This window comes from Carassius auratus, unplaced genomic scaffold (genome assembly GCF_003368295.1).
Source record: "Carassius auratus strain Wakin unplaced genomic scaffold, ASM336829v1 scaf_tig00215265, whole genome shotgun sequence".
NCBI lineage: Eukaryota > Metazoa > Chordata > Actinopteri > Cypriniformes > Cyprinidae > Carassius > Carassius auratus.
Genome location: NW_020528014.1, coordinates 29,306 through 53,723, shown reverse-complemented (window position 1 = coordinate 53,723; position 24,418 = coordinate 29,306). Strand labels below are relative to the sequence as shown.

Below are 24,418 nucleotides of genomic sequence, written 5' to 3'. Positions count from 1 at the left end.
AATGATACACTAATAGATATCCATCTTTAACATGTGCACGTCTCTGTTGAAATCATAAAGTCAGAAAGGAATGAGAATATTAACATTAATATTTACTTATATGACTTCAATACGGACCTCGATTAAATTAAGATTTCTCTTATTGACGATTTACATTTTAGTTCTTGTGTCAGTATCTTATTCTTGATTTAAAGGCACTTGACTCCTTCTGGAAGTATTTGACAGCACAGGGTGGATTTATTACATTTTTTATTTCCTCAAACTGAGAGAAAGCGCGTGGAGCTGTGAAACTCTCTGGTTCTCGTCAGGGTTTAGGAGTTAGCGTTGGGACCCTTCTTCTTGCCGAAGGTGGGCACCACGTTGACGAAGCGGCGGTTGTACTGGATGCGACGCTTGGCTCGGCCCGTCTTCTTCTTCTTCTTCTCCTGTTTGTCCACCTGCAGACGGACAGAAGCGCTTCAGAACACACCACACATAAGATCACGCTTCATCTCACGAGAAACAGATGTAACGGACTTACTTTGGGAGTCTGTCCTCTTACTTTACCGGCACGAGCCAGAGATCCGTGGACTTTACCTGATCAACACACACACACACACACACGAGTCCAGAAACATCAGCAGTCAGGTGAAGAAATACTGATCTGAATGAGATTTTAATATTTACAAAAAATACACACATACATACACATATATATATATATATATATATATATATATATATATATATTAGTTTTTAAATATTACATAAAAAATATATATAGAAAAAATGGAAAAAAAAATTATGAAATAAATTACTACAAATATATATTTTTTAAATAAAAAGCTTTTAAATGGTTAAACAGTATTTTCTTTAATACGTACAAATGATTTCATTTAGAAAACTATAAAAAGAAATTAAATATACTCAAATATTAAAATCTCATGAATTATTTTGACATACAATATTTGTATTTTTATAATAATAATAATAATAATAATAATATTTAATATATAAAGTAAATATTAAACATGAAATAGAATTAATTACTAAAATTTTATATAATATTAAGAAATTTAGTGATTTAGTGCAAAAAAGTGATCGTAATTAATTGCATCCAAAATATTTTTTTCATATGTGCGTGTCCTTATATAATATATACACTAGGGGTGTAACGGTTCACAAAATTCACGGTTCGGTTCGATACGATACACTGATGTCACGGTTCGGTTCGGTTCGGTTCGATACGTTTTAGATACAGCAAAATGTAAAAACATCTCAACTTTTCAGAATGCCGCAAGCGCACCGCGGGTCATGTGACAAGAACCAACCAATCAGCTTCCTCCTTTCCCGTAACAAGGTTGAGAGCTCAGCCAAGATGAAGGAACAGCTGATCATAGTTGTATATGGATTGCAATTTTGAAATAAATTTAGTAGCAGAGCTACTGCAAGCGATTTTTAGAGCTGCAAATCCATTTATCCTTCGCTGAAATTTCCGCGTCTCATGGAGAGAGCACGTCATTGTTGCTTAGCAAAGACAGACACCTCATGAGCGCTTCTGCCCAAGCGCTTTGGAAAGGAGGAGAAAGACGCGCTTAGCGTTTTCCATGCGTTTTTAGGCACGATATGTGAACGGACCCTAAGGCGCTCGCTCACTCAGCACGCGCTGAAGGCTCGTTGCAAAATGTCGAATGCATTTAACAGACCAGAAATATAAGATCCTAAAATAACCAACAGGTCTGGTGTTTGGGTTGGATTCCCTGTAAGCTATAGTGTCTAAATGATGCAGGGATAGTTTGCTGCGTGCATGTTTCTCCTTTTTTTCGTCTTTTCCCAGATAGTACTGACGCATATATCCCAGATATTCCCGCTGGTGTTTTTTTTTTTTTTTTTTTTGTAATCCCGCTGGTGTACCCTGTCATGTTGCAGATGCGACATACCGTTGTTTTTTTATCCACCACTCTCTTGCCATCACCATTATAGCTTAAAGGGAATCCAAAGTGCACCCAAACACCAGACCTGTTGGTTATTGGAGGATCTTCTCATTTCTAGTCTGTTAAACGCATTGGCTATTTTGCAACGAGCCTTCAGCGTGTACTGAGTGAGCGAGCGCCTGCTGAGTAGCCTAACATAAACATATAAGATGGTGTTTTTTTCTTCTTCGGGAGTGTCAGGGGCGTTGCCTGTTACGTTGTTTGGGTTATTGGGCTACCTTGTTGAACGCATATCATTATATTTCTCTCTCTCTCTTTTTTTTTTTTCAAATATAATTAAATACTCCAACGAACCGTTCGGTATACATAATGCGTACCGCGTACCGAACCGAAAGCGTCGTACCGAACGGTTCAATACGAATACGCGTATCGTTACACCCCTAATATACACACACCGTATTAATTCAACACAACAGTATTCATTTTGAAAATATTAACATGAAAATGTTAATATTAATTCAATTTATATTAAATATAAAAATATATTTATATGTACATAAATATGCACAGAACACATGAACAATTTTATTTTAGATGTGATTAATCATTTGACAACACTAAATTATAATTTTTTTTATATTTAATTATACATTTATAAAAAAAAATATCATTTCAAAAAAAAAAAAAATCAATTTATTGATCACATTGTGTTGTTTAGATGAATAAAGCATGAATATGAAGTGAGACAGACGTACCTCCCAGGAGTCTGACGGTCAGCTCGAGAGTGCAGAGCTCGGACACACCACAGTCCAGAAGAGACACATCGTCCTCCAGAGGAGCTCCAGCCAGAAGAAGAACCTGCTCGTCCACAGACACGCCCTCCAGAGCCTGGACACGGGCCTACACACACACACACACACACATCAGACCTGCTCACGGGCCGAGACCCCTGCCAGAGCGAGACCAAGAGCAGAGCGGCTCACCTTCACATCACGGACGCTCTCTTCACCGGACACATGGAGCGTGTGCAGAGTCTGAGCGCGCAGGAACAGCTGCATGATGAGCTGCGCACACACACACACACACACACACATACACACACACACACACACACCAGATCAGTGCTCTCTCACGAACACACACCTCCCTGCAGCTAACACAACCGCTTACTTCTGACAAACTGACATTATTTGTAACTATTTATAAGTTATTTGTAACACTTTCAAGTTAAAAGTAACAGTTTTTTTCAAACGTTAATTTCAAATGTTGAACGGATTTTAAAGCTAAAATCAACATTTTTAAAGTTAAAAGCAACCATTTTAAATGTTAAACAAATGTTTTCAAGTTAATACCAAATTTTTTTTTAAAAAAGTTACAAATCTAAAATCCTAAATGTTAAAAAAAAAACAATATGAACTTAAAACTAAAGCATTTTTAAAGTGCTAAACAAATTAAGCTAAAACAATTGTCAAAATTGTTAGTTAAAAAAAGTTTAAAAATAAAATCAACAATTTTTAAAGGTAAGAACAGTTGAACAATTTTTTAAGTTACTTAAGCAAAATTTTTTTAATACTGTTTTGTTCTGTTTTTTTTTTTAGTTAAAAACTAGTTAAAAAAATTTTTTACAGTTAAAATAATCTTAAAATGCAACCAAGTTTTCAGTTTTAAACAACTTAAAGGCAAAAACCTATGTTAAACACATTTTACACGTTCGATGCACCGATTTCAAATGTAACGTAATACTTTTAAATATTAAATTTTCAAACGTTATTTGTTACCGTTTAAAATGTTCAATGTAACAATTATGTCAACATGATGAATGCAAACTGTACTTTATTACTGTAATAAGAATCAACACTGACAACGAACCAAAAAACTAACGTGCTGCTTTAAGATAATGAGAATTTGATAGTTTATATATGCAGCCTCTCAGAACACAGCACAGGCTTAATACGAGTAAATAAAGAGTAAATGATCTGTGCGGAAACCACGTGAGCGCGCCTGAGAGAAGCACGCGGAGGAGATAAACGCGCTTTAACGCTTCATTCTGTCGGATTTGTGCTTGAGATGTGTCTGTAAAACACGGGAACACTTATCACAGCCATTCATCCATCAATAAAACACATTAAACACCTCGACTGAGACTAATACGTGATTTGATTAGCAGGCCTTACATTAGATGATGCTAGTCGATCCGCTACTGGACGAGAAAAGGACAGCGCGCATGCGCGGAGCAAAGAACTCTGGGACGCGCCCTGCACACGTGACCGTGACGTTTCCGGTTGGTGAATCCATTCATACCTATGCCGTGTCTGAAATCGCTCACTCATTCACTCATTCACTAATCCCTATATAGTGTATGACTGTTGAGTTCACTATATCAGGAAGGAGTGAACAAATAAATAAGTGAACGGATTCGGACAGTGACGTATAGCCTACACTGCGCGTGAGACTTGGAGCTGTTGCAAAAACATTGCCATATGTACTTTTATATTACATGTACCTAATTTTATAAAATAATACTAATAGCAATAATGCTCAAAATTATATTATATTGCAGTTATACATACCTCTGCGTCAGCCTTTGTGGTTTAATCTTGCAGATCATGACTTATATCTACTCTTCCTCTCCCTGCAGTTTGGTAATATAAAGATTCCTCCTTTGAACTCCCACCTCTTCTGTGGGTTTTATTATTACTGTTGTATTTTATAGCACATGATGCTCACTGCTATTTTTAGATTTAATTCATGTAAATTAACAAGCTGTTGTTGTGAAGTGCAATCATGAAAAGAGAGAGTGAATTAATTTAATAATAAATAATAAGTAATTATTAATAATTACTGCTTTAAGGGTGATTCATGCAATTAATTGTCAAATAGCTGAATGTGTTGAATTAGGATGATTAGTATTTAGATTTTCAGGTTTCCAGAGCAACATTAAATAAACAATGGGGATTCAAAGAGGTCAAATAATTTATAATAATTAAATAAAACAAGTGGAATAACAACAACTTAGATTTCATGACTCCATCTAGTGGAAGGTTTTATTATGTTTATTTGAATTAAGTTTAAGTTATTTTGTAAATAATATTTGACCATTTTCTTAATAGAAGGAAATATATTTTAAATGATGTTTACTATTTTAATTATGCATTAAGCAGCTTTTGTTTTTAATCAAAAACTGTTGTTATTGTATAGTGTCACACTGTATTACATGCAACATCCTCTCATTAGTCATTAATAACTATCATCTATTAGATGGCTGTAACTTTAATGAGATTAAATTGAGATTTTCTTCATTTCTTTTATTAATTAAGAAAACACTCAAGATTATGTTGCAAAAATTGTTTATTAAATGTGTATAAAAAGCAATGTAAAACATTAATTTTAAATCCAACCATTCATATGCACTGCTGCTGTTATTATTTTACACATCACAATATCTTCATAAGCTGTTCCTCACAATACTGATGAGCTCAGACAAAACCAGCTCTGAAGACTTTAGTCCTGGATTCAAAATCATGTGGAAGAAGTCTTTCCATAAAGACTCGACGGGAACGCTGGAAAAACAAGACCATCACTAGATCAAATACTTCACCTGCATACATGATAAACTCACAACAATGACACATCTCACCCCCAAAATCACCTGATATTTTGAGATGCAAAAGATATATTTATAATATCTATTACTGTTGTTTTCATTTTAAAACTATTCATAATATAATATATTCAAATTATTGTTTGTAGTAACTTAATATCACATTTTAATCATGCTGATTTTTGGAGAAAAACTGAAATGGCACTCTTCGTGTGATCTCTTCTTGTCTCTTCTTGTGATCATTCACATGCATTCATAAATGCATTTGAATACACCGAATAATGCAGTGAAAGAACGCACTCAAACTGCGCACGCGCCACACGCACTAGTATGACTTCATCATGTAACTTTACATTAGCCTAGATGCGTGCCCTTTTTAGGCACGATTTGTTTAGTTTTTGAATATACTTGATACTGTTAAAAGGCACATCATTAAAACAAAAAATACGAGTTCACATATCACACCTAAATACACGTGGAAAACATAATTAGAACTAGCTACTAAATTAGTTTAAAATGCCTATCCATATACAGCTATGATTCGCGAAAACTGATTCAAATGATTCGCTATCCCGCTCCGAACTCCCGAACTGACTCAAATGATTCGCGATCCCCGAACTGACTCAAATGATTCGCGATCCCGCTCCGAACTCCCATTCTGACTCAAATGATTCGCGATCCCCGAACTGACTCAAATGATTCGCGATCCCGCTCCGAACTCCCATTCTGACTCAAATGATTCGCGATCCCCCAACTGATTCAAATGATCCGCGGACCCGCTACGAACTCTCGAACGGATTCAAATGATTCGCGATCAGGCTCCGAACTCCCATACTGACTCAAATGATTCGCGAACCCGCTCGGAAATCCCAAACTTAATTCAAAAAGTAACTCAATTACTTTGTTGATTACTTACACCAAAAAGTAATGCACTACTGTTAAAAGTAACTTTTAGTCACTTTTTTAAAGAACTTTCTTTAATGTTCCCATTACTGCATTTTTATGCGTTATGGTCTATACAAACACAAAGTAAAACAGAAAGTCATTTTTAAACACTATTTTGATGAAGTCAGACAAGTCAAGCACAAACTGAAAATTGTATATCACAAGGATTTCTGAAATAAATAACAAAACACCTGATTAATATATTCAGAATCAAAAACTAAAGTGGCTTCTGCATCATAAAAGCTGTTGTGTTGAGCCCTTAAAAATGTTCCTTTCGCAGCTTAAGTATGAAAACTATCAACAATGGACAACATAACACAAAACATTTTGAAATAAATAAATGAAAACAATCTGAATTATTCAGAATCAATTTCGAGAAACATATATATGTATGTATTATATAAATGCAGTTAAAAAATGAAATCTATGTTCTCATGCTAAGGAGCTGACTGAAAGCCGGTGACTCCACAGTAGAGACAGGTGCATGTTTTCAACAATGTTTCACCTGTATGAGAAAAACATACAGAGAATCACTTAAGACACTTACGCTCACTCATAATAATATTCATTAAAACTGTATGTTAACACGTAGCAGCTTGCTGCATGAATCCGTGAGTAGGCTACAGTTTACAAATCCATGGGAACGGATTGCGAAAGTGTGCGCGCAGATTATGAATTCGTGGGTAAAGATTCAAAAACCGAGGGTACGGTTTACAAAATCTGAGCACGGATTGGAAATTCTTGGGCTAGGATAGGACATTCGAACCAGAAAGACACAACTTACATTTGACTAAAAGGTTTTTGTCTTTATGCTCAACTAAAGTGAAATAATGAGCATATTTCCACTCTGAGAAACTCGTGTTGCTCTCGCCTTGACTCGCCATGACTGCCGCACACACTTGAATAAACGGAGACACGCCCACAGTGCGTCTTCGTGTTTACAGTGATTAGCATCCACCAATCCTACAATGTGTCGCTGCTGCAAACAGGTTAGGCTGCACTTCAGTCAAAATTAATTCACTTTTAAAAAAGTAATGTACAATGCACCATATGGTAACGGTAACGGAGTTAATTTATTTAAAAGGTAATGCGTTACAGTAATAGTTACTGTCAAAGTTAATCGCGTTACTAATAAAAGGGTTCTTTACTCAACTCCAAAGAACCTTTTATGCTAAAAAGGTTCTATAATGACAAGAAAGAACCGTTTTGGCACAAATGTTCTTTAGGCTATTATTCATTTATATATTACATTATTCTGCAACATTTTGTAATTGTAATTAAATTATTGTTTGTAGTATCTTAATATCACATTTTAATCATGCTGATTTTTGGAGAAAAACTGAAATGGCACTCTTCGTGTGATATTGATTAACTACATAAAATGATATAAATATATACATTTTCTAACCCCAATATCTTGAATCTTGTGATCATTCACGTGCATTCATAAATGCATTTGAATACACCGAATAATGCAGTGAAAGAACTCACTCAAACTGCACACGCGCCACATGCACTAGTATGACTTCATCATGTAACTTTACATTAGCCTAGATGCGGGCACTTTTTAGGCACGATTTGTTTAGTTTTTGAATATACTTGATACTGTTAAAAGGCACATCATTAAAACCAAAAATACGAGTTCACATAACACACTTAAACACACGTGGAAAACATAATTAGAACTAGCTACTAAATTAGTTAAAAATGCCTATCCATATACAGCTATGATTCGCGAACCCCAAACTGATTCAAATGACTCGCTATCACGCTCCGAACGATAGACATCATATAAGCAGACGCCCTATTGGCCACTGAGCGACGAGATTTGCGGCCGCCATCTTGAACCGCTCGTACTCCTAGTTTCGTTGCGTAGCAGCAGTTACTGTGCAGCATTTTCCTGTTCTAATCGGCGGACCATCGCAAGTACGGCTCGGGATTACTTTTCACAAGTAAGATTTAACATTACTATTGTACTATTGGTTGTAGTTTGTCCTTAAATCCAGAGAATTGAGAAGGAGCAAGGATCTTTTATAGTACTGTACTGAAATCGTAGCTAGCTAACATTAGTTAGACTATGTATCCCAACTCAAGTGTTTCTCACATAACTTACTATTCAGATCAGAAAGAAGTTCGAAAAAGCACTTGTTAAATGCACGAAAACTTACTTTTAGCGTAAGGTAACGTTTAGTGCCTATTACCAACACAAACCAATCTGAAGTTAATACATTGTTCGACAGATTTCAGGAAGTAATGTATATTAAGGTTGCTTTGTTCATATTTTCTCTGTTCTGTAAAGTGTATTTGAGTAACGTACTGTGTAAAGCGCCATATAAATATGTATTATTTTTATTATTATTATTATAAGGTGCTGAGAGCTGCAGAGAAGGTGATCTGCCAAGCTTCAGCAATACAAGCTCCTCAGGTGTCAACAGTCACACATTGTGCGGGAGGAGATTGGGACAGATGATGTTTTCCTTCCTGGGGGAGCACATTGAGGAGACCCAGTTTGGCATTGACAAGCATCAGTCTGATATGTTGTCATTGGTTGTGTCTGTGTTTCTAAAGATTAGGCTCCACCATGTTGACAAACTCTCCTCTCTTGAACTACAGAAAGGGAGCACGAGAAAGAAGCTCTGCAAAACAGTCCTCTTTCAGGGATTTTAGTGTGTTTGAGTGTATGAGAGAGAGAGAAAAGAGAGAGAGAGTGTGTGTGTGTGTGTGTGAGAGAGAGAGAGATAGAGAGAGAGCGAGAGAGTGTGTGTGTGTGTGTGTGTGTGTGAGACAGAGAGTGTATATGTCACAAATTATAATAATAAGTTGTTTCTTCAACTTATTAAAATATCTTATTTTACTGCAACTATCTGTTTCTGCTTCTTTATCATATTTATAGTGTGTGATTTATAAATATCCTACCTCACATATTAAAATTTTGGGCGTCTGGTCACTTATATATTATATCAGAATATAATATGTAACTGTATGCCTATTATGAATATTAAAATACGATGAACCATGTGTCCTGTATCATAGCTGCATGAATGACCTTTGCAGAAAAAAACCCCGCGTCAAAATCAGGTATTCAGTGAGATATGATTAATTAAATGCGCTGACAGCTCATTGCACCTGGCAAACAAGTTACACTGAGTGGAGCTGGCGACCGGTCCAAGATGGCGGCTCCACGGCTCGTTCGTGCCAATAGGCAGTAGCGTTCGATGGGGCGTCTACCTATATATGTCTATGCTCCGAACTCCCATTCTGACTCAAATGATTCGCGATCCCCGAACTGACTCAAATGATTCGCGAACCCGCTACGAACTCACATACTGACTCAAATGATTCGCGATCCCCGAACTGACTCATATGATTCGCGATCCCCGAACTGATTCAAATGATTCGCGAACCCGCTACGAACTCTCGAACTGACACCAAATAACACACCAGCGCTACTATTGGCTTAGTTCTCCACTGGTTTTCTCTGAGGTGGTGGGATCACATCAGATTGTGATTAATCTTGCAGATCATGACTTATATCTACTCTTCCTCTCCCTGCAGTTTGGTAATATAAAGATTCCTCCTTTGAACTCCCACCTCTTCTGTGGGTTTTATTGTTACTGTTGTATTTTATAGCACATGATGCTCACTGCTATTTTTAGATTTAATTCATGTAAATTAACAAGCTGTTGTTGTGAAGTGCAATCATGAAAAGAGAGTGTGAATTAATTTAATAATAAATAATAAATAATTATTAATAATTACTGCTTTAAGGGTGATTCTTGCAATTAATTGTCAAATAGCTGAATGTGTTGAATTAGGATGATTAGTATTTAGATTTTCAGGTTTCCAGAGCAACATTAAATAAATAATGGGGATTCAAAGAGGTCAAATAATTTATAATAAGTAAATAAAAATAAGTGGAATAACAACAACTTAGGTTTCATGACACCATCTAGTGGAAGGTTTTATTATGTTTATTTGAATTAAGTTTAAGTTATTTTGTAAATAATATTTGACTATTTTCTTAATAGAAGGAAATGTATTTTAAATCATGTTTACTATTTTATTTATGCATTAAGCAGCTTTTTTTAATCAAAAACTGTTGTTATTGTATAGTGTCACACTTTATTACACGCAACATCCTCTCATTAGTCATTAATAACTATCATCTATTAGATGACTGTAACTTTAATGAGATTAAATTGAGATTTTCTTCATTTCTATTATTATTTTAAAAAACAACCAAGATTACATTGCAAGAATTGTTTATTAAATGTGTACAAAAAGCAATGTAAAACATTAATTTTATATCCAACCATTCATATGCACTGCTGCTGTTATTATTTTACACATCACAATATCTTCATAAGCTGTTCCTCACAATACTGATGAGCTCAGACAAAACCAGCTCTGAAGACTTTAGTCCTGGATTCAAAATCATGTGGAAGAAGTCTTTCCATAAAGACTCGACGGGAACGCTGGAAAAACAAGACCATCACTAGATCAAATACTTCACCTGCATACATGATAAACTCACAACAATGACACATCTCACCCCCAAAATCACCTGATATTTTGAGATGCAAAAGATATATTTATAATATCTATTACTGTTGTTTTCATTTTAAAACTACTACAAAAGAAATAAATAGAAATACACCCATTTAATAAAAAAAAAATATTTTTTTTAAAGTATTTTCAAGAGAAATCAAATGCATTTGTGCTAAAATCCACATTATTAAATTTACAAAAATGTGACAATTTGCATAAGCTAAAGACAGCAACAAATATTATAAAAGGTCTGCACATACTTAAAAAATAATAATAAAAAAGGTACAATTATCACACAAAAAGTGGTTTATTCTCATGAAAATGTTATTTGTCAAACCTTTGAAAAATAGATATAATTCTGTGTTTTCTTGCATCAGTTTTTCTGTATAATGATATCAGATGCTGTTTGTACCTGTGCTCAGATCCAGATCCTTCATCTAAACTCCAGGCCGAGTTTTCCTGCTTCACGTTCATCGGGCGATTGAACAGCAGCATGTGCACGACTTCTGCAACACCGATCAGATCCAGCTGACGCAAAAACACAGATATGAAGCGCAACAATCACATGACTTTCCTTGCATTTAATGATTTTCTTAAGATTACTCTCTACTGCATTTTAAATCCACCGTGAGGCAGGGTTCACAACACATTTCAATTAAACTGAACATTCAGCATGAAACACTGAGACTGAATATAAAAATAATCATTTAAAAATTAAATGAAAATAGATACAAATAAAATGAATGAAAATAAAAGAAAACAAAACAAAAATGAGATAAAAAAATTAAACGGCATAAATAAAAACAAATATAAATTTTAAAATTAAAATAAATACACAAACAAATCATATAAATGTATACAAATATGAATAAATAAAAAATATAAATATTTAAGTGTAATACAAATATATAGAAACTGTAATAAATACAAATCAAACAAATAAAATTACATAAATACAGTAATAAAAACAAAATATTTAGAGATAAAATTACATAGTTAATAATTATATTATCTTAGTTCATGTTAATTTCAACATTTACTAATTATTAAAATCAAAATGTGTGCTTGTTAACATTAGTTAATACAGTCTTACATATTTACAACAAAAATCTATGACAAAAAAATTAATTACTTTCACTTCAAATACTAATTAGTTGTAATTTTTCATGATTTTTTTTTTTTTGCCACAATCCTAGACTTTTCTCCTCATTTAAAACACAATAAAATTTAACATGCTCTCTTATTCTTTTATACATTTCAATATGCACACATCAGAATATGCAGGTTGTTAGACTTTTTACATAAATGTTGTGTTACATTAAATGACATTATTGCAACCAAATCCAAACATTTTGTTCTCCAAAAACATTAGAAACCTTAAAAGTAGACACTGCATTTAATGATCATTATGTGAGGGAAGAAACGGGGGATGCATGCACCTGATAGGGCGACGCAGAAGGCGACAGGAGACCCTGCTGGATGTATTTCTGAGCCGAAGGAAGATCTCGTGCTGTTGTGACGTCAGTCTGGAGCTGCAGATCCACCGAGTTTGAGAAATCTAGTGCTGTGATGCCGCTGCAGACACAAACACAGGAAGATCAGGTTAAAACCAGCAGCACATTCCTGCGTGTGCATGTGCTTTATTCACCTACCTCAGGTAAAAGTAGAGCGAGTCTGGCTTCAGGCCTCGTGAACCACTCGACAGCAATGAAAGCGTTTCACAAGCTCCAGCAGCAGAACGACCAGCAGAGAAACATCTGCTCCAGCTCTGGGCTCGGTCAGGAGATCCTACACGAGGAGAGATGAAGACAGACGAGTCTGTGAGGACACACACATGCAGAGGATCAGGAGAGTCTGAGCGAGACGAACCTGAAGCGTGTCTCCGTGAGGAATCCTCCAGAGAGTCAAGCAGCCGTCCTCAAACACATGACAGCAGATCTGGACATCAGCGTCCGCTTCATCACCACACCATCGAGACCGGAGCTGAGAGCTGATGAAGAAATCCCACGGCACTCCGGACCGATCCACCTGCACATCATACACAACACATACAGAGATTAATCAATCAGGAAAAAAAACATATATATGTATACACACACACACCATATTTTTCAGACTATAAGTCGCATTTATTGGCAAGAACCAAGAGTTCACATTACCGTCTCCAGCCGCTAGAGGGCGCTCTATGTGTTCAGTGTAGACTACAGGAGAACTGAGCAGCATAGAGCGCCCTCTGGCGGCTGGAGACGGTAATGTTTTCTATTGGTTCATGTCAAATTAATTTTGATAAATAAGTTGCACCTGACTATAAGTTGCAGGACCAGCCAAACTATGAAAAAGTGTGACTTATAGTCTGGAAAATAAGGTGTGTATATATATATATATATATATATATATATATATATATATATATATATATATATATATATATATATATATATATATATATAAAAAAAACAAATAAAAATAAGGTGTGTATATATATATATATATATATTAGGGGTGTAACGGTTCACAAAATTCACGGTTCGGTTCGATACGATACACTGATGTCACGGTTCGGTTCGATACGTTTTAGATACAGCAAAATGTAAAAACATCTCAACTTTTCAGAATGCCGCAAGCGCACCGCGGGTCATGTGACAAGAACTAACCAATCAGCTTCATCCTTTCCCGTAACAACGTTGAGAGCTCAGCCAAGATGAAGGAACAGCTGATCATAGTTGTATATGGATTGCAATTTTGAAATAAATTTAGTAGCAGAGCTACTGCAAGCGATTTTTAGAGCTGCAAATCCATTTATCCTTCGCTGAAATTTCCGCGTCTCATGGAGAGAGCACGTCATTGTTGCTTAGCAAAGACAGACGCCTCATGATCGCTTCTGCCCGAGCGCTTTGGAAAGGAGGAGAAAGACGCGCTTAGCGTTTTCCACGCGTTTTTAGGCGCGATATGTGAACGGCCCTAACTGTGCGTTCACACCGCCAGCGTCGAGAGCGTCAAAGTGGCCGGAAGTCATTCATTTTCAATGTGAGCCGGCGTCGAGCAGCGGCGAGGAGTGGCGCGGCGCGACTTGGCCGTTGAGAGCGTCGAGGAGAGTTGAAATCAGGGCAACTTTATGGTAATGATCTATGACGCGGTTGGGCAGCAACCACTCGGAACGTAGAAGTCCACCGCTTGAGAGGATTCCAGAGAACGCAGCTCTGATCACATTAGTTCCCAATCACAATGGAGGACAGGTTGATTATTGCTGTTTCGCGTTTGCAATAATCTATGATGTGTCCCTTACGTACAGGGACATAAAAAATAGATTAAAAGTGATACGTGGACCAAGGTGTCTGAGATTGTTCATTTTAAGTAAAGGATCTTAATATTTAGTCCACAACAATATTTAATGAGGTTAACTTATAACTTTACCCTCCTTGTGGTTAGTCTGCACGAGATCAACAAGCTGTTTGCTTTGCGGCCGCTTTAAATACAAAATAAGCATTCGATCTACGTCAGAGCGTCTGAGCGCTCACGAATCTTTCTGCAGCGTCGTGAGCAGAGCGGCAAGAGCGATTTTTGACGCTCTAGACGCCGGCGGTGTGAACGCACAGTAAGGCGCTCGCTCACTCAGCACGCGCTGAAGGCTCGTTGCAAAATGTCTAATGCATTTAACAGACCAGAAATATAAGATCCTAAAATAACCAACAGGTCTGGTGTGGGTGCACTTTGGATTCCCTGTAAGCTATAATACCGGTGTCTAAATGCTGCAGGGATAGTTTGTTGCGTGCTTGTTTCTCATTTTTTTCGTCTTTTCCCAGATACTGACACACTAAGGTGATGTCGGCGTAAATGAGTTGACATGTTTCAAGTATTCCCGCTGGTGTTTTTTTTTTTTTTTTTTTGTAATCCCGCTGGTGTACCCTGTCATGTTGCAGATGCGACATACCGTTGTTTTTTATCCACCACTCTCTTGCCATCACCATTATAGCTTAAAGGGAATCAAAAAGTGCACCCAAACACCAGACCTGTTGGTTATTGGAGGATCTCCTATTTCTGGTCTGTTAAACGCATTGGCTATTTTGCAACGAGCCTTCAGCGCGTACTGAGTGAGCGAGCGCCTGCTGAGTAGCCTAACATAAACATATAAGATGGTGTTTTTTCTTCTTCGGGAGTGTCAGGGGCGTTGCCTGTTACGTTGTTTGGGTTATTGGGCTACCTTGTTGAACGCATATCATTATATTTCTCTTTTTTTTTTTTTTTTTTTTTAATATAATGAATTACTCCAACGAACCGTTCGGTATACATAATGCGTACCGCGTACCGAACCGAAAGCGTCGTACCGAACGGTTCAATACGAATACGCGTATCGTTACACCCCTAATATATATATATATATATATATATATATATATATATATATATAAAAAATAAAAATAAAAATAAGGTGTGTATATATATATATATATATAAAAAAAACAAATAAAAATAAGGTGTGTATATATATATATATATATATATATAAAAAAAACAAATAAAAATAAGGTGTGTGTATATATATATATATATATATATATATATATATATATATATATATATATATATATATAAAAAACAAATAAAAATAAGGTGTGTATATATATATATATATATATATATATATATATAAAAAAAACAAATAAAAATCCACATAAAGGGTAAGAAAAATGAGAGTAAAACACTTATAGAACAGAAAAAATTTAGGAAAATAAATGGAAGTTTATGTAGATAATTTAAATAAATAGAGCATTATGACAGTACATAAGAAAAATTAAAATAAATAAATGAAGCATGAATACAAAAGTAAAATAAAATATATCAAACTAAAGTAAATAAACGTACAATAAGAGTACATTTTTTATTATAGTAAATCATAAATAAGTAAAAAAGAAAGAGAAAAAAAGAATATGAGAAAATATATAGCGTATAAATACAAAGTAAATTGTAATTATCAATATTGTTATGTAAAACAAACAAACAAAAACAAACACATTCATTTTTGGGGTAATTGAAAATGAAAATGTAAAATAAATGTTAAAATAAATAATTTTTTTTTTTAAATAAATGTTAACTTAAGTACTAAAATTACTACAACGCCAATAAAAGTTAAAGTTGCACTGAAAAATTCAAAATATTGATAAATATTACAAAAGTGTATAAATAATACTAAAATGATAGTGGTAAATCTATAATACTAAATTATTATTAGGGTTACATTTTACAGTAATGTACTTCCAAACACTGAAGGATTAGAGTTCAAGCAGCACACCTGATGAACACACACTGTTAGACTAGATTAGACTGTAAAAGAGGAGCACTATCTAGGGCCCTTAAAGTGACACCTTCAGGAAGACAGCAGAGGAGTCCGAGCAGTACAGGGTGAAGTCCTTCAGCGTCTCCATCTTACCGCAGTAAACCAACACCTCACCGTCTGAAGAGTGAAGAACACAGCATTAAACATCTTTAGAGCTGCGCTTCCCTCGCACTGCGCTGCTAGAAGATGTGTGCATCATCTGAAGCTGAATAAATGATCTCTCAGTGATGTGTGGTGTGTGAGGAGGACAATATCTGTCTGAGATACAACTATTAGAAAATCTGGAATCTGAGGGAGCAAAAACATCGAAATATTGAGAAAATCATCTTTAAAGTTGTTCAGATGAAGTTCTTAGCAATGCATATTACTAATCAAACATTACGTTTTGATATATTTATGGTAGGAAACTTACTAAATATCTTTATGGAACATGATCTTTACTTAATATCCTCATGATTTTTGATATAAAAGAGAAATGTATAATTGTGACTCCTACAGTGTATTGTTGTCTGTTTCTACAAATATACATCTGTGTATTAAACTGAGTGCCCATATATCTACAAGAAACTTTATAACTTGTAAAAGGATGAAAATGATAAATTTTCTGTCTCTGCTTTTGTTCTTTCATTTTGATAATTCACTCGTCAGAAACATCGTTAACTCGTTTGAGCATGATTTTCAGTAAAGTGTGAGTGTCTGATCATACACAAAGCTAACTCTGATGATGCATTAATAATTATTAGTTCTTCGTGTGTGTCGTGGGATTGTGCCGCAGCAGAAAAAGGAGACTTAGACGACAAGTTCCTGTGAAAGCAGGACTGTGATGATGATGATGGAGGAGTTTTGTGGTTGTACCGAGACACAGGTGATCGTCTCCGCTGGTGTCCGGCACACGACCGCTTCTGCGCTGGAGACTGGAGGAACACGTCACGTCTGACTGATGAAACAAACGGGATCTGACGCTTAGACCACACACGTCCTCCGATACAGTGACTGCTGACACACACACACACACAGAGAGAGAGAGAGAGAGAGAGAGACACACACACACACACAGAGAGAGAGGAAGAGAGAGAGAGAGACACACACACACACAGAGAGAGAGAGAGAGAGAGAGAGAGAGAGACACACACACACACACAGAGAGAGAGAGAGACGCACACACACACACACACACAGAGAGAGAGAGAGAGAGAGAGAGACACACACACACACACAGAGAGAGAGAGAGAGAGACACACACACACACACAGAGAGAGAGAGAGAGAGAGAGACACACACACACACACAGAGAGAGAGAGAGAGAGAGAGAGACACACACACACACACAGAGAGAGAGAGAGAGAGAGAGACGCACACACACACACAGAGAGAGAGAGAGAGAGAGAGACACACACACACACACAGAGAGAGAGAGAGAGAGAGAGAGACACACACACACACACAGAGAGAGAGAGAGAGAGAGACGCACACACACACACACACAGAATGAATGCATGAATTTGCATTAATTAAATTAAATTATAAGACAATCAAAAAAACAAAAAAAAAACAGATATATAAATAGGAATAAAACAGTAAGTTTAGTGTAAGTGGAATTTCTTTTGTTAAAGACATGTATTGCGAATGAAATCTACAGACACAAACAGATAAAGTGCAATAAAATAAACAACTAAAAGTCTATTCAGCATGCTGTGCTTCCACTAGTGTGAAGACGTGTATGAAACCTCAAAACTGACCAGCACACACAACAAATGTCTGACACCAGCGCCCACCGAGTGGACAAAGACTACAGCGCGGGGCCTGAGCTCTCTCTCTCTCTCTCTCTCTCTCTCTCTCTCACCTTCCTCCGGTGTCTCAGGCTCCTTCCCCTGCTTCCACTCCTGACTGATCTCCAAGACTGGACTGTGACGAAACACACAGGAGCACAAGCACAGAGCATGCATGAAGTGATGGGAATGTGTAAAACAGCATCTTCTGAGCTTCATTATCTTCTGAGTTTATAAAAAATGTGAGGCTTCATTTTTGTTTTTGCATATATATATAAAAAAAAAAGCAAGATGCAATCATTTGGAAATAAATGTCATGCACAAGTTGCTGAAAAAGACATGCAACAATCAATGCCTTCTGTCGAGTGCATAATAGAAAAACGATGCAAAAAGAGACAAAGCAGAGAAAAAAAATTACATTTTCAGACAAAAGTGTGTTCAGAGTCACTTTGGATGCAAGCATATCAAAAACTAAAAGTAAAGAAAAATACATAAGCAGCAACTAAATTTCATTAATTAACTGAAATAAATGTGTAAATAATAAAACAAATGGAATAACATGACAGAATGAAGGTTTGCGGGTAGTACATGAAGCCGAGCACCTGAGCTTGTTCTCCTCAGCGCTCGCACAAGGACTCGGTTCTTCAGTGGAGTCTGGATCCGTTCGGCTCAGGTTCTCCGTCAGTCTGGACTCGGACGCTTCCGGTCTCTGGACTCCTCCGAACGGAGTGGACGCCAGCTGAGCGGCGCGGGAGAACTCACACGTGTCGTCTGGACTCCGGCACAGAGTCTTATTCCAGTGACCTTTGATGATGACTTCCTCTGAGCGAGAGATGGAGGCGTCCTGCTGACAGACGAACGCATGATCACTGCCCGATCAGACAATCTGACACATTCAGCACAAAACTGGACCAGCTCTGATCTCACTTTGTCAGGGATGGACTCTGCTTTTGACTTCGGCGCTTTCAGACTCAAACTGGGCAGCTTCAGAGAAATACGGTTCGCTGACGACGAGCTGCAAGTGACAACCAGAAATTAAACACATTAAACTCAAACATGACCGAGAGAAAGAGAGGAAGGAAAGAAGGAAAGAGAACAAACATGAAAGAAAAGAAAAAGAAAGATAATAACAGAGAACAAAAGGAAAGAAAGAAAAGAAAAAAAACTAAAAGGAAAGAAAATTAAGAGAAAGAAAAAATAATGAAAAAAGAAAGTATGAGCAAAAGAGAAAGTAAAAAAGAGACAGAGAGAAAAAAATTGAAACAAAGAATGAAAGAAAGGAAATGGACAGAATAAGAAAGAATGAACAAACAAATGAAAGCAAAAAAACAAACAAAAAGAATGAAAAAGAAAGAACGAGAATAAAATAGAAAACAAACAAAAGAAAAAACTAGTGAAAGAAAAGAAAATGAAAAAAGAATGAAAGGAATTAAAATAATTTAAAAAGAATGATTGAAAGAAAAAACTATGAAAAAGAAAAAGAAAGAATAAGCAGAAGAGAAAGAACAAAAAGAGGCAGGGAAAGAAACAAACAAACAGAAACAAAGAAAGAAAAACAGAAAGATTGAAAGAAAGAAAATGAACAGAAGCCAGAAAACAGAACAAAACGAACAAACAAATGAAAGAAAGAGAATGAAAAGAATGAAAGAAAGATAACACAAGAATGAATAAAATAGAGAACAAACGAAAAAAGATAATGAAATGGGCGAAAGAAAAGAAAATGAAAAAAATAATAAAAGGAAAGGAAAAAAAGAAAATGAAAGAACAAGCAAAACTAACAGAAGAAAAGCAATGGAGTGAGTTACGTTTTATTCGTCAGTGTATTCTCATCAAAAACAGTGAAAGGTTTAGCTGCTTTCTGCAGTTTAGCGTCGCTTCCTCCTGAAACACACAAACAATCACATGCATCACCAGAAAAACCATGGCAAAACTATTATAACAAATGATAAATCTTTAAAAGGTGTTTTCAACCTTCAAGGCGTTTCAATACACTCTTTATAAAATGTCTTAATTGTTTATTTCATTCTAACAAATTAGTTTTTGTTAAAAACAAACCAAAATTAAAAAAAAAAATTGTTTAGAATTTCTGCACAGGAAAAACTTGGTGTTGTCTCCAAACAAAAGAAAATATATCGGTATCGGCATATCGGATATATATCGTTCATCCCTACTTTATACTAATCAAATAAATGGCTAATAAATGAATAGTACAGATGTAAATGAGGGGAAAAACAAACTTATGTCAAACTCACGAGTATGTTTTGATTTAAAGGTCAGAAGGTATAGCTTACATGACTAAAAATCACAAACATGATGCTTGTAAATTAAATTTGATACACACAGAGTTATTTACGGTGCAAAATATATATATTTGTAAACAGATTATGATTAACTGTTCTTTAGACCATTTGGAAAACGTTAAATCTTTAAATAAAATGTTAAGGTTACCACTGCATCAGTCAAAAAAAAAAAAGTGACTGATTTAAAGTCGATATATGATTATTTTCACAGCTTTCAATACACTCGCTTTATAAAATAACTTAATTATTGTTTATTTAATTCAAACAAATTAGTTTTTGTTAAAAACGAACCAAATAAAAAAATAATTTGTTTACAATTTCTGCACAGGAAAAACTTGTTATTATAATATATCGGTATCGGAAAAAATATCGGCGGCATATCGGATACATCTCCTTCATCTCTTCTTTTCACTAATCAAATAAATGGCTAATAAATGCATAGTACAGATGTAAATGAAGGGATAAACATCAGCTCACTGTGATTCATGTCGTCCTCTCGCCTCACCGAGCTGAATGACACAAGGAGAGAAAAACACATGTAGCTAGACCAATAAAACATTTTAAAGTATCTAATCCAAGAAAAGTGCTGACTAATGAAGAACTGACCTGCTAACCGCTCGGTCTTCCTCCTGCTCGCTGCATACGGTGAACGGAGCTGATTTGACCACAGCAGCATCAGATTCACAGGATCCTGCAGATCTCTGGAAGGAAGAACTGCCCTCCTCATGAACAAGCTCCTACACAAACCGATATAAATCACACTGTTGAGACCAGAACCTGATGCCGGTCATTACATTTACACTCATTACACTCATGTCTCTCCAAAGAAATCTCTGAATCAAAGCTTCAGATACGGAGTATAACAGGTAAAGTACCTGCGGTTTCTCTGCGGTGATGTTTCTCTGCTGAATGAGTCTCTTTTTATCCTCAATCTGACACTGCAGATCCTGCTTTAGCTTCTTCAGGTGTGAGGCTTTATCTGTTGACATGAAAACCCATTACAATGGCTACACGATCTAATCCAGGATTATTATAATTAACTAAATCTACAATCATAAAAAACAAATTAACATTAATAATTTACACTTGGTTTCAGCTACCAAAACATCACTCATTTTCATTTAGTTTAGCTTGATGTACTGAAACAATTAAAGCTGTAATAAAAATGTAAAATACATTTTAAAAGATAACTAATAAAAAGGCAAAAAAACACGACAAAAATGACTGTGTAAAATTTGAAAAATAAAAATTTAATTATAAATAAATAAATGACTTATTTTTATTTTAGCATCATTGGGATACTATTAGTTTTCTTAAAATATCTTAATATTCTGAAATATTATATATATATATATATATATATATATATATAGAGAGAGAGAGAGAGAGAGAGAGAGAGAGAGAGAGAGAGATACTTTAATTAGTTTTACTCATTTTGTTGTTGTTTTTTTTACATGTAATTATGTAGTTGTGTAGTTTTTATTTAGTTATATTTATTTTAGTACATCAGTTTACATTTTAAATGAAATTGAGAAATGCAAGTTGAAGTTAATATTATAACTTTTTTTTTACTTAAAATAGACAAAATATCTGTCAATGGGGTCAGAAAAGTAATCTAGTTTTCCCTTTGAATAAACTTATTTTATTTTTGTTGCTGTTGCTGTTCATTTCTTCTTATTTAAAGATTAAACTCACATAATTCTGATACATTTTTCAAGAAAACAAGATTTGATTTTTTTTATTCTCATGTAAATCTGGACGCACCGCTCAAAGACTTGTAGTAGCGCTGCGCTCGGAGCTCTTCCAAGCTGAACTCTGCGTCTTCCTGATACACCTGTTCTTTAGAGTACATGATCTGAACACGACCTTCCTGCTGAGACTCATGCTCCTCCTGAACCCGGCTCCTCTGGGACGGGACGCCTGGAGCGCTTCGGTGGAAGCCAAAATGTCATGATTACAAAACATGAGGTTAGAGTTCAACACAAACTGTCACAAACAGATATATCTATATATGTACATGACCTCAATTTCTGATTATATTTACATAAAAACTTTTTCTTTTTTTTGCATCCCACTTTCACCTACTAATCTAATATTTTGAGACTTAATTTCAATGATCTAAATATGGAGAGTTCCGGTCCTTGATTCTGATTGGCTGAGCCGCATTCAAAGCTGTTGTAAATAACGCTACAAAGTAACATCCACCTTTGTTTACTTCTGTGTGTTGCTCGGCAACCACTTTGTTGGAATCACAGCTGTTTCTTAGGCGCTACATTGTTTAGTGGAAGAATACGGTTTATATTAATACAATTAATTACACTTTATTTGGTCTGTTTTATTCTGTGAAACCTTACTATAATCGCACAACAAAAAGTTGTTATCGTGACAGGAATGATATTTGGCCATTGCAAGCCAATAGCCGAGTCTGTTTGGTCAGTACTTGTTTTATCCCAGCTAACAAAAATATGTCCCATGGATATAAAAATAAATAAATAAATAAATTAAAAATATGAAAAACTTCAGTATTTACGATACTGATGACCGTTAAACGCAGTTTAGTTACGAAAACTTTATTTCTGAACGTTCTTTAAAAGTTGAAAATGCTTAAATTTATATAAAAAAATATTTTCTTTCCGGGGTATGTAAACTTTAAAGTGATAGTTCCCCCCAAATTTTAATTGTGTACTCATTTACTCATCCTCAAAGTTATTCCAATCCGTTTTTTTTTTTCAGTTGGACACAAAAGGTTATAATATAATGAAGGATACTGGTAACCACAGAGCTGACGGTAGCCATTGACATCCATAGTGTGGAAAAAAATACTATGGAAGTCAATGGCTACCGTCAACTAATGACAGAATTTTCATTTTTGAGCGAACTCTCTCTTTATGGGAATGCTACTTTTAAATGTTCTCTTAATGTTCTAAAACAAGTAGTGACATTTATGGAAAAAATGATTCATGAACAATATAATGTTACTATTTGTAATATTTTTGTAATATGTCCAAATAGGGGGTCTCAAATTGGTATACATGGACAAAAACAGTTAGATTTACGATACACTTATTCTTTAACTTCATGTTTGTTTTAGATTAGTTTGAATTATACAAATGTAGAGTTATTGTAAGTTGACTCTTGGAAATACATTTAAGTTACAACAGTGGAAACATCAGGATATTCATTAGCTTTAGCATTCATTCCTTACCTCCAATTGTGGGTGGACAGTTTTTCAAACTCTAAAGACATCCTGAGCGATGTTACCTGTGATATTGAATGAATACAGCATGGTTGTTTGCTTGGAAGCTTTTTTATACTGCAAACATTAGAAAATAACGCGAGTAACTTATGTTAATATTCAATAACAGCTAACGTAATAGCTAACGTACTAGCTAATCATGTTCAAAGTGTCAAAACATTATAGTGGCGCCTGTTTTACACTTATAAGTTGTAAAAGTCATGACTATACCTCCGAAAGGCATACAGTATTCCTGTTTCGTCGCAGTTTGCTTGAATAATATTTCCAATATACTGTTAATGACAGCTACTGTTGTAGTGCGATTCGAGGTTTAATTTCAAATGTTACCACGTGACTGTGACGTATGAAATGACGTTCCTCAGCACGTCTCATTATGTACCTTTTTGGATTTTTTTTCTTTGTGTGTATATAACTGTGTCTTGGATCTCATATTCCAGATTTTTCATCTCATATATTATTTATAAACAATGACCGTGTTTTATAAAAATGTAAACGCATAAAGGCAACTATTTTTGTAGATTTTTTTTTAAAGCAAGCTTTGTGTGTGTGTGTGTGTGTGTGTGTGTGTGTGTGTGTGTGTATATATATATATATATATATATATATATATATATATATATATATATATTTATATATATATATATATATACTGCCTCCTATTGGTTTGTTGTGAGAGTAAAATCAATAAATCACTGTTTCCATAACAACTTTTATGCTAAACGTTTCTTGAGCGGTTAAAGGTTAAATGTAC

General features: G+C 35.2%; 2 protein-coding genes across 5 annotated transcripts; both read right to left on the bottom strand.

Annotated features, from left to right (window-relative positions):
* Nucleotides 1–232: 232 nt before the first annotated feature.
* Nucleotides 233–4,196, bottom strand: LOC113094161 (ubiquitin-like protein FUBI). The gene is made up of 5 exons (XM_026259820.1): nucleotides 4,088–4,196; nucleotides 2,897–2,977; nucleotides 2,669–2,813; nucleotides 521–576; nucleotides 233–437 (listed from the first exon to the last, which is right to left on the bottom strand). The coding sequence occupies exons 2-5, from the start codon at nucleotides 2,969–2,971 to the stop codon at nucleotides 312–314; spliced, it is 402 nt and encodes a 133-aa protein (XP_026115605.1). The 5' UTR covers nucleotides 2,972–2,977; nucleotides 4,088–4,196; the 3' UTR covers nucleotides 233–311.
* A 6,575-nt stretch (nucleotides 4,197–10,771) lies between these two features.
* Nucleotides 10,772–24,006, bottom strand: LOC113094162 (mitotic checkpoint serine/threonine-protein kinase BUB1 beta-like). 4 transcript variants are annotated; one of them, XM_026259822.1, is made up of 17 exons: nucleotides 23,878–24,006; nucleotides 23,617–23,672; nucleotides 22,176–22,339; nucleotides 21,287–21,390; nucleotides 21,018–21,148; nucleotides 20,889–20,920; nucleotides 19,917–19,992; nucleotides 19,039–19,126; nucleotides 18,714–18,958; nucleotides 18,186–18,247; nucleotides 17,198–17,338; nucleotides 16,371–16,459; nucleotides 12,877–13,035; nucleotides 12,660–12,795; nucleotides 12,447–12,582; nucleotides 11,420–11,535; nucleotides 10,772–10,934 (listed from the first exon to the last, which is right to left on the bottom strand). In XM_026259822.1, exons 2-14 carry the CDS (start codon nucleotides 23,655–23,657, stop codon nucleotides 12,688–12,690), a joined length of 1,440 nt encoding a protein of 479 aa, XP_026115607.1. In that variant the 5' UTR covers nucleotides 23,658–23,672; nucleotides 23,878–24,006; the 3' UTR covers nucleotides 10,772–10,934; nucleotides 11,420–11,535; nucleotides 12,447–12,582; nucleotides 12,660–12,687. The 4 variants fall into 4 exon arrangements, with proteins under 4 accessions (XP_026115607.1, XP_026115609.1, XP_026115608.1 ...); XM_026259824.1 differs by having other exon boundaries at nucleotides 17,198–17,335; XM_026259823.1 differs by having other exon boundaries at nucleotides 18,714–18,955.
* Between the last annotated feature and the right edge of the window lie 412 nt (nucleotides 24,007–24,418).

Bases quoted from the DNA above. Each gene is read 5' to 3' on its own strand.
- LOC113094161 (XM_026259820.1), bottom strand. From the start codon at position 2,971: ATGCAGCTGTTCCTGCGCGCTCAGACTCTGCACACGCTCCATGTGTCC. The intron at 2,814-2,896 runs GTGAGCCGCTCT...GTGTGTGTGTAG, and splicing joins AGAGCGTCCGTGATGTGAAG to GCCCGTGTCCAGGCTCTGGA. The intron at 577-2,668 runs GTACGTCTGTCT...TGTGTTGATCAG, and splicing joins GACCGTCAGACTCCTGGGAG to GTAAAGTCCACGGATCTCTG.
- LOC113094162 (XM_026259822.1), bottom strand. From the start codon at position 23,657: ATGTCTTTAGAGTTTGAAAAACTGTCCACCCACAATTGGAG. The intron at 17,339-18,185 runs GTGAGAGAGAGA...TGTGTGTGTCAG, and splicing joins GCCTGAGACACCGGAGGAAG to CAGTCACTGTATCGGAGGAC. The intron at 13,036-16,370 runs GTGTCACTTTAA...TATGATGTGCAG, and splicing joins CCTCTGCTGTCTTCCTGAAG to GTGGATCGGTCCGGAGTGCC.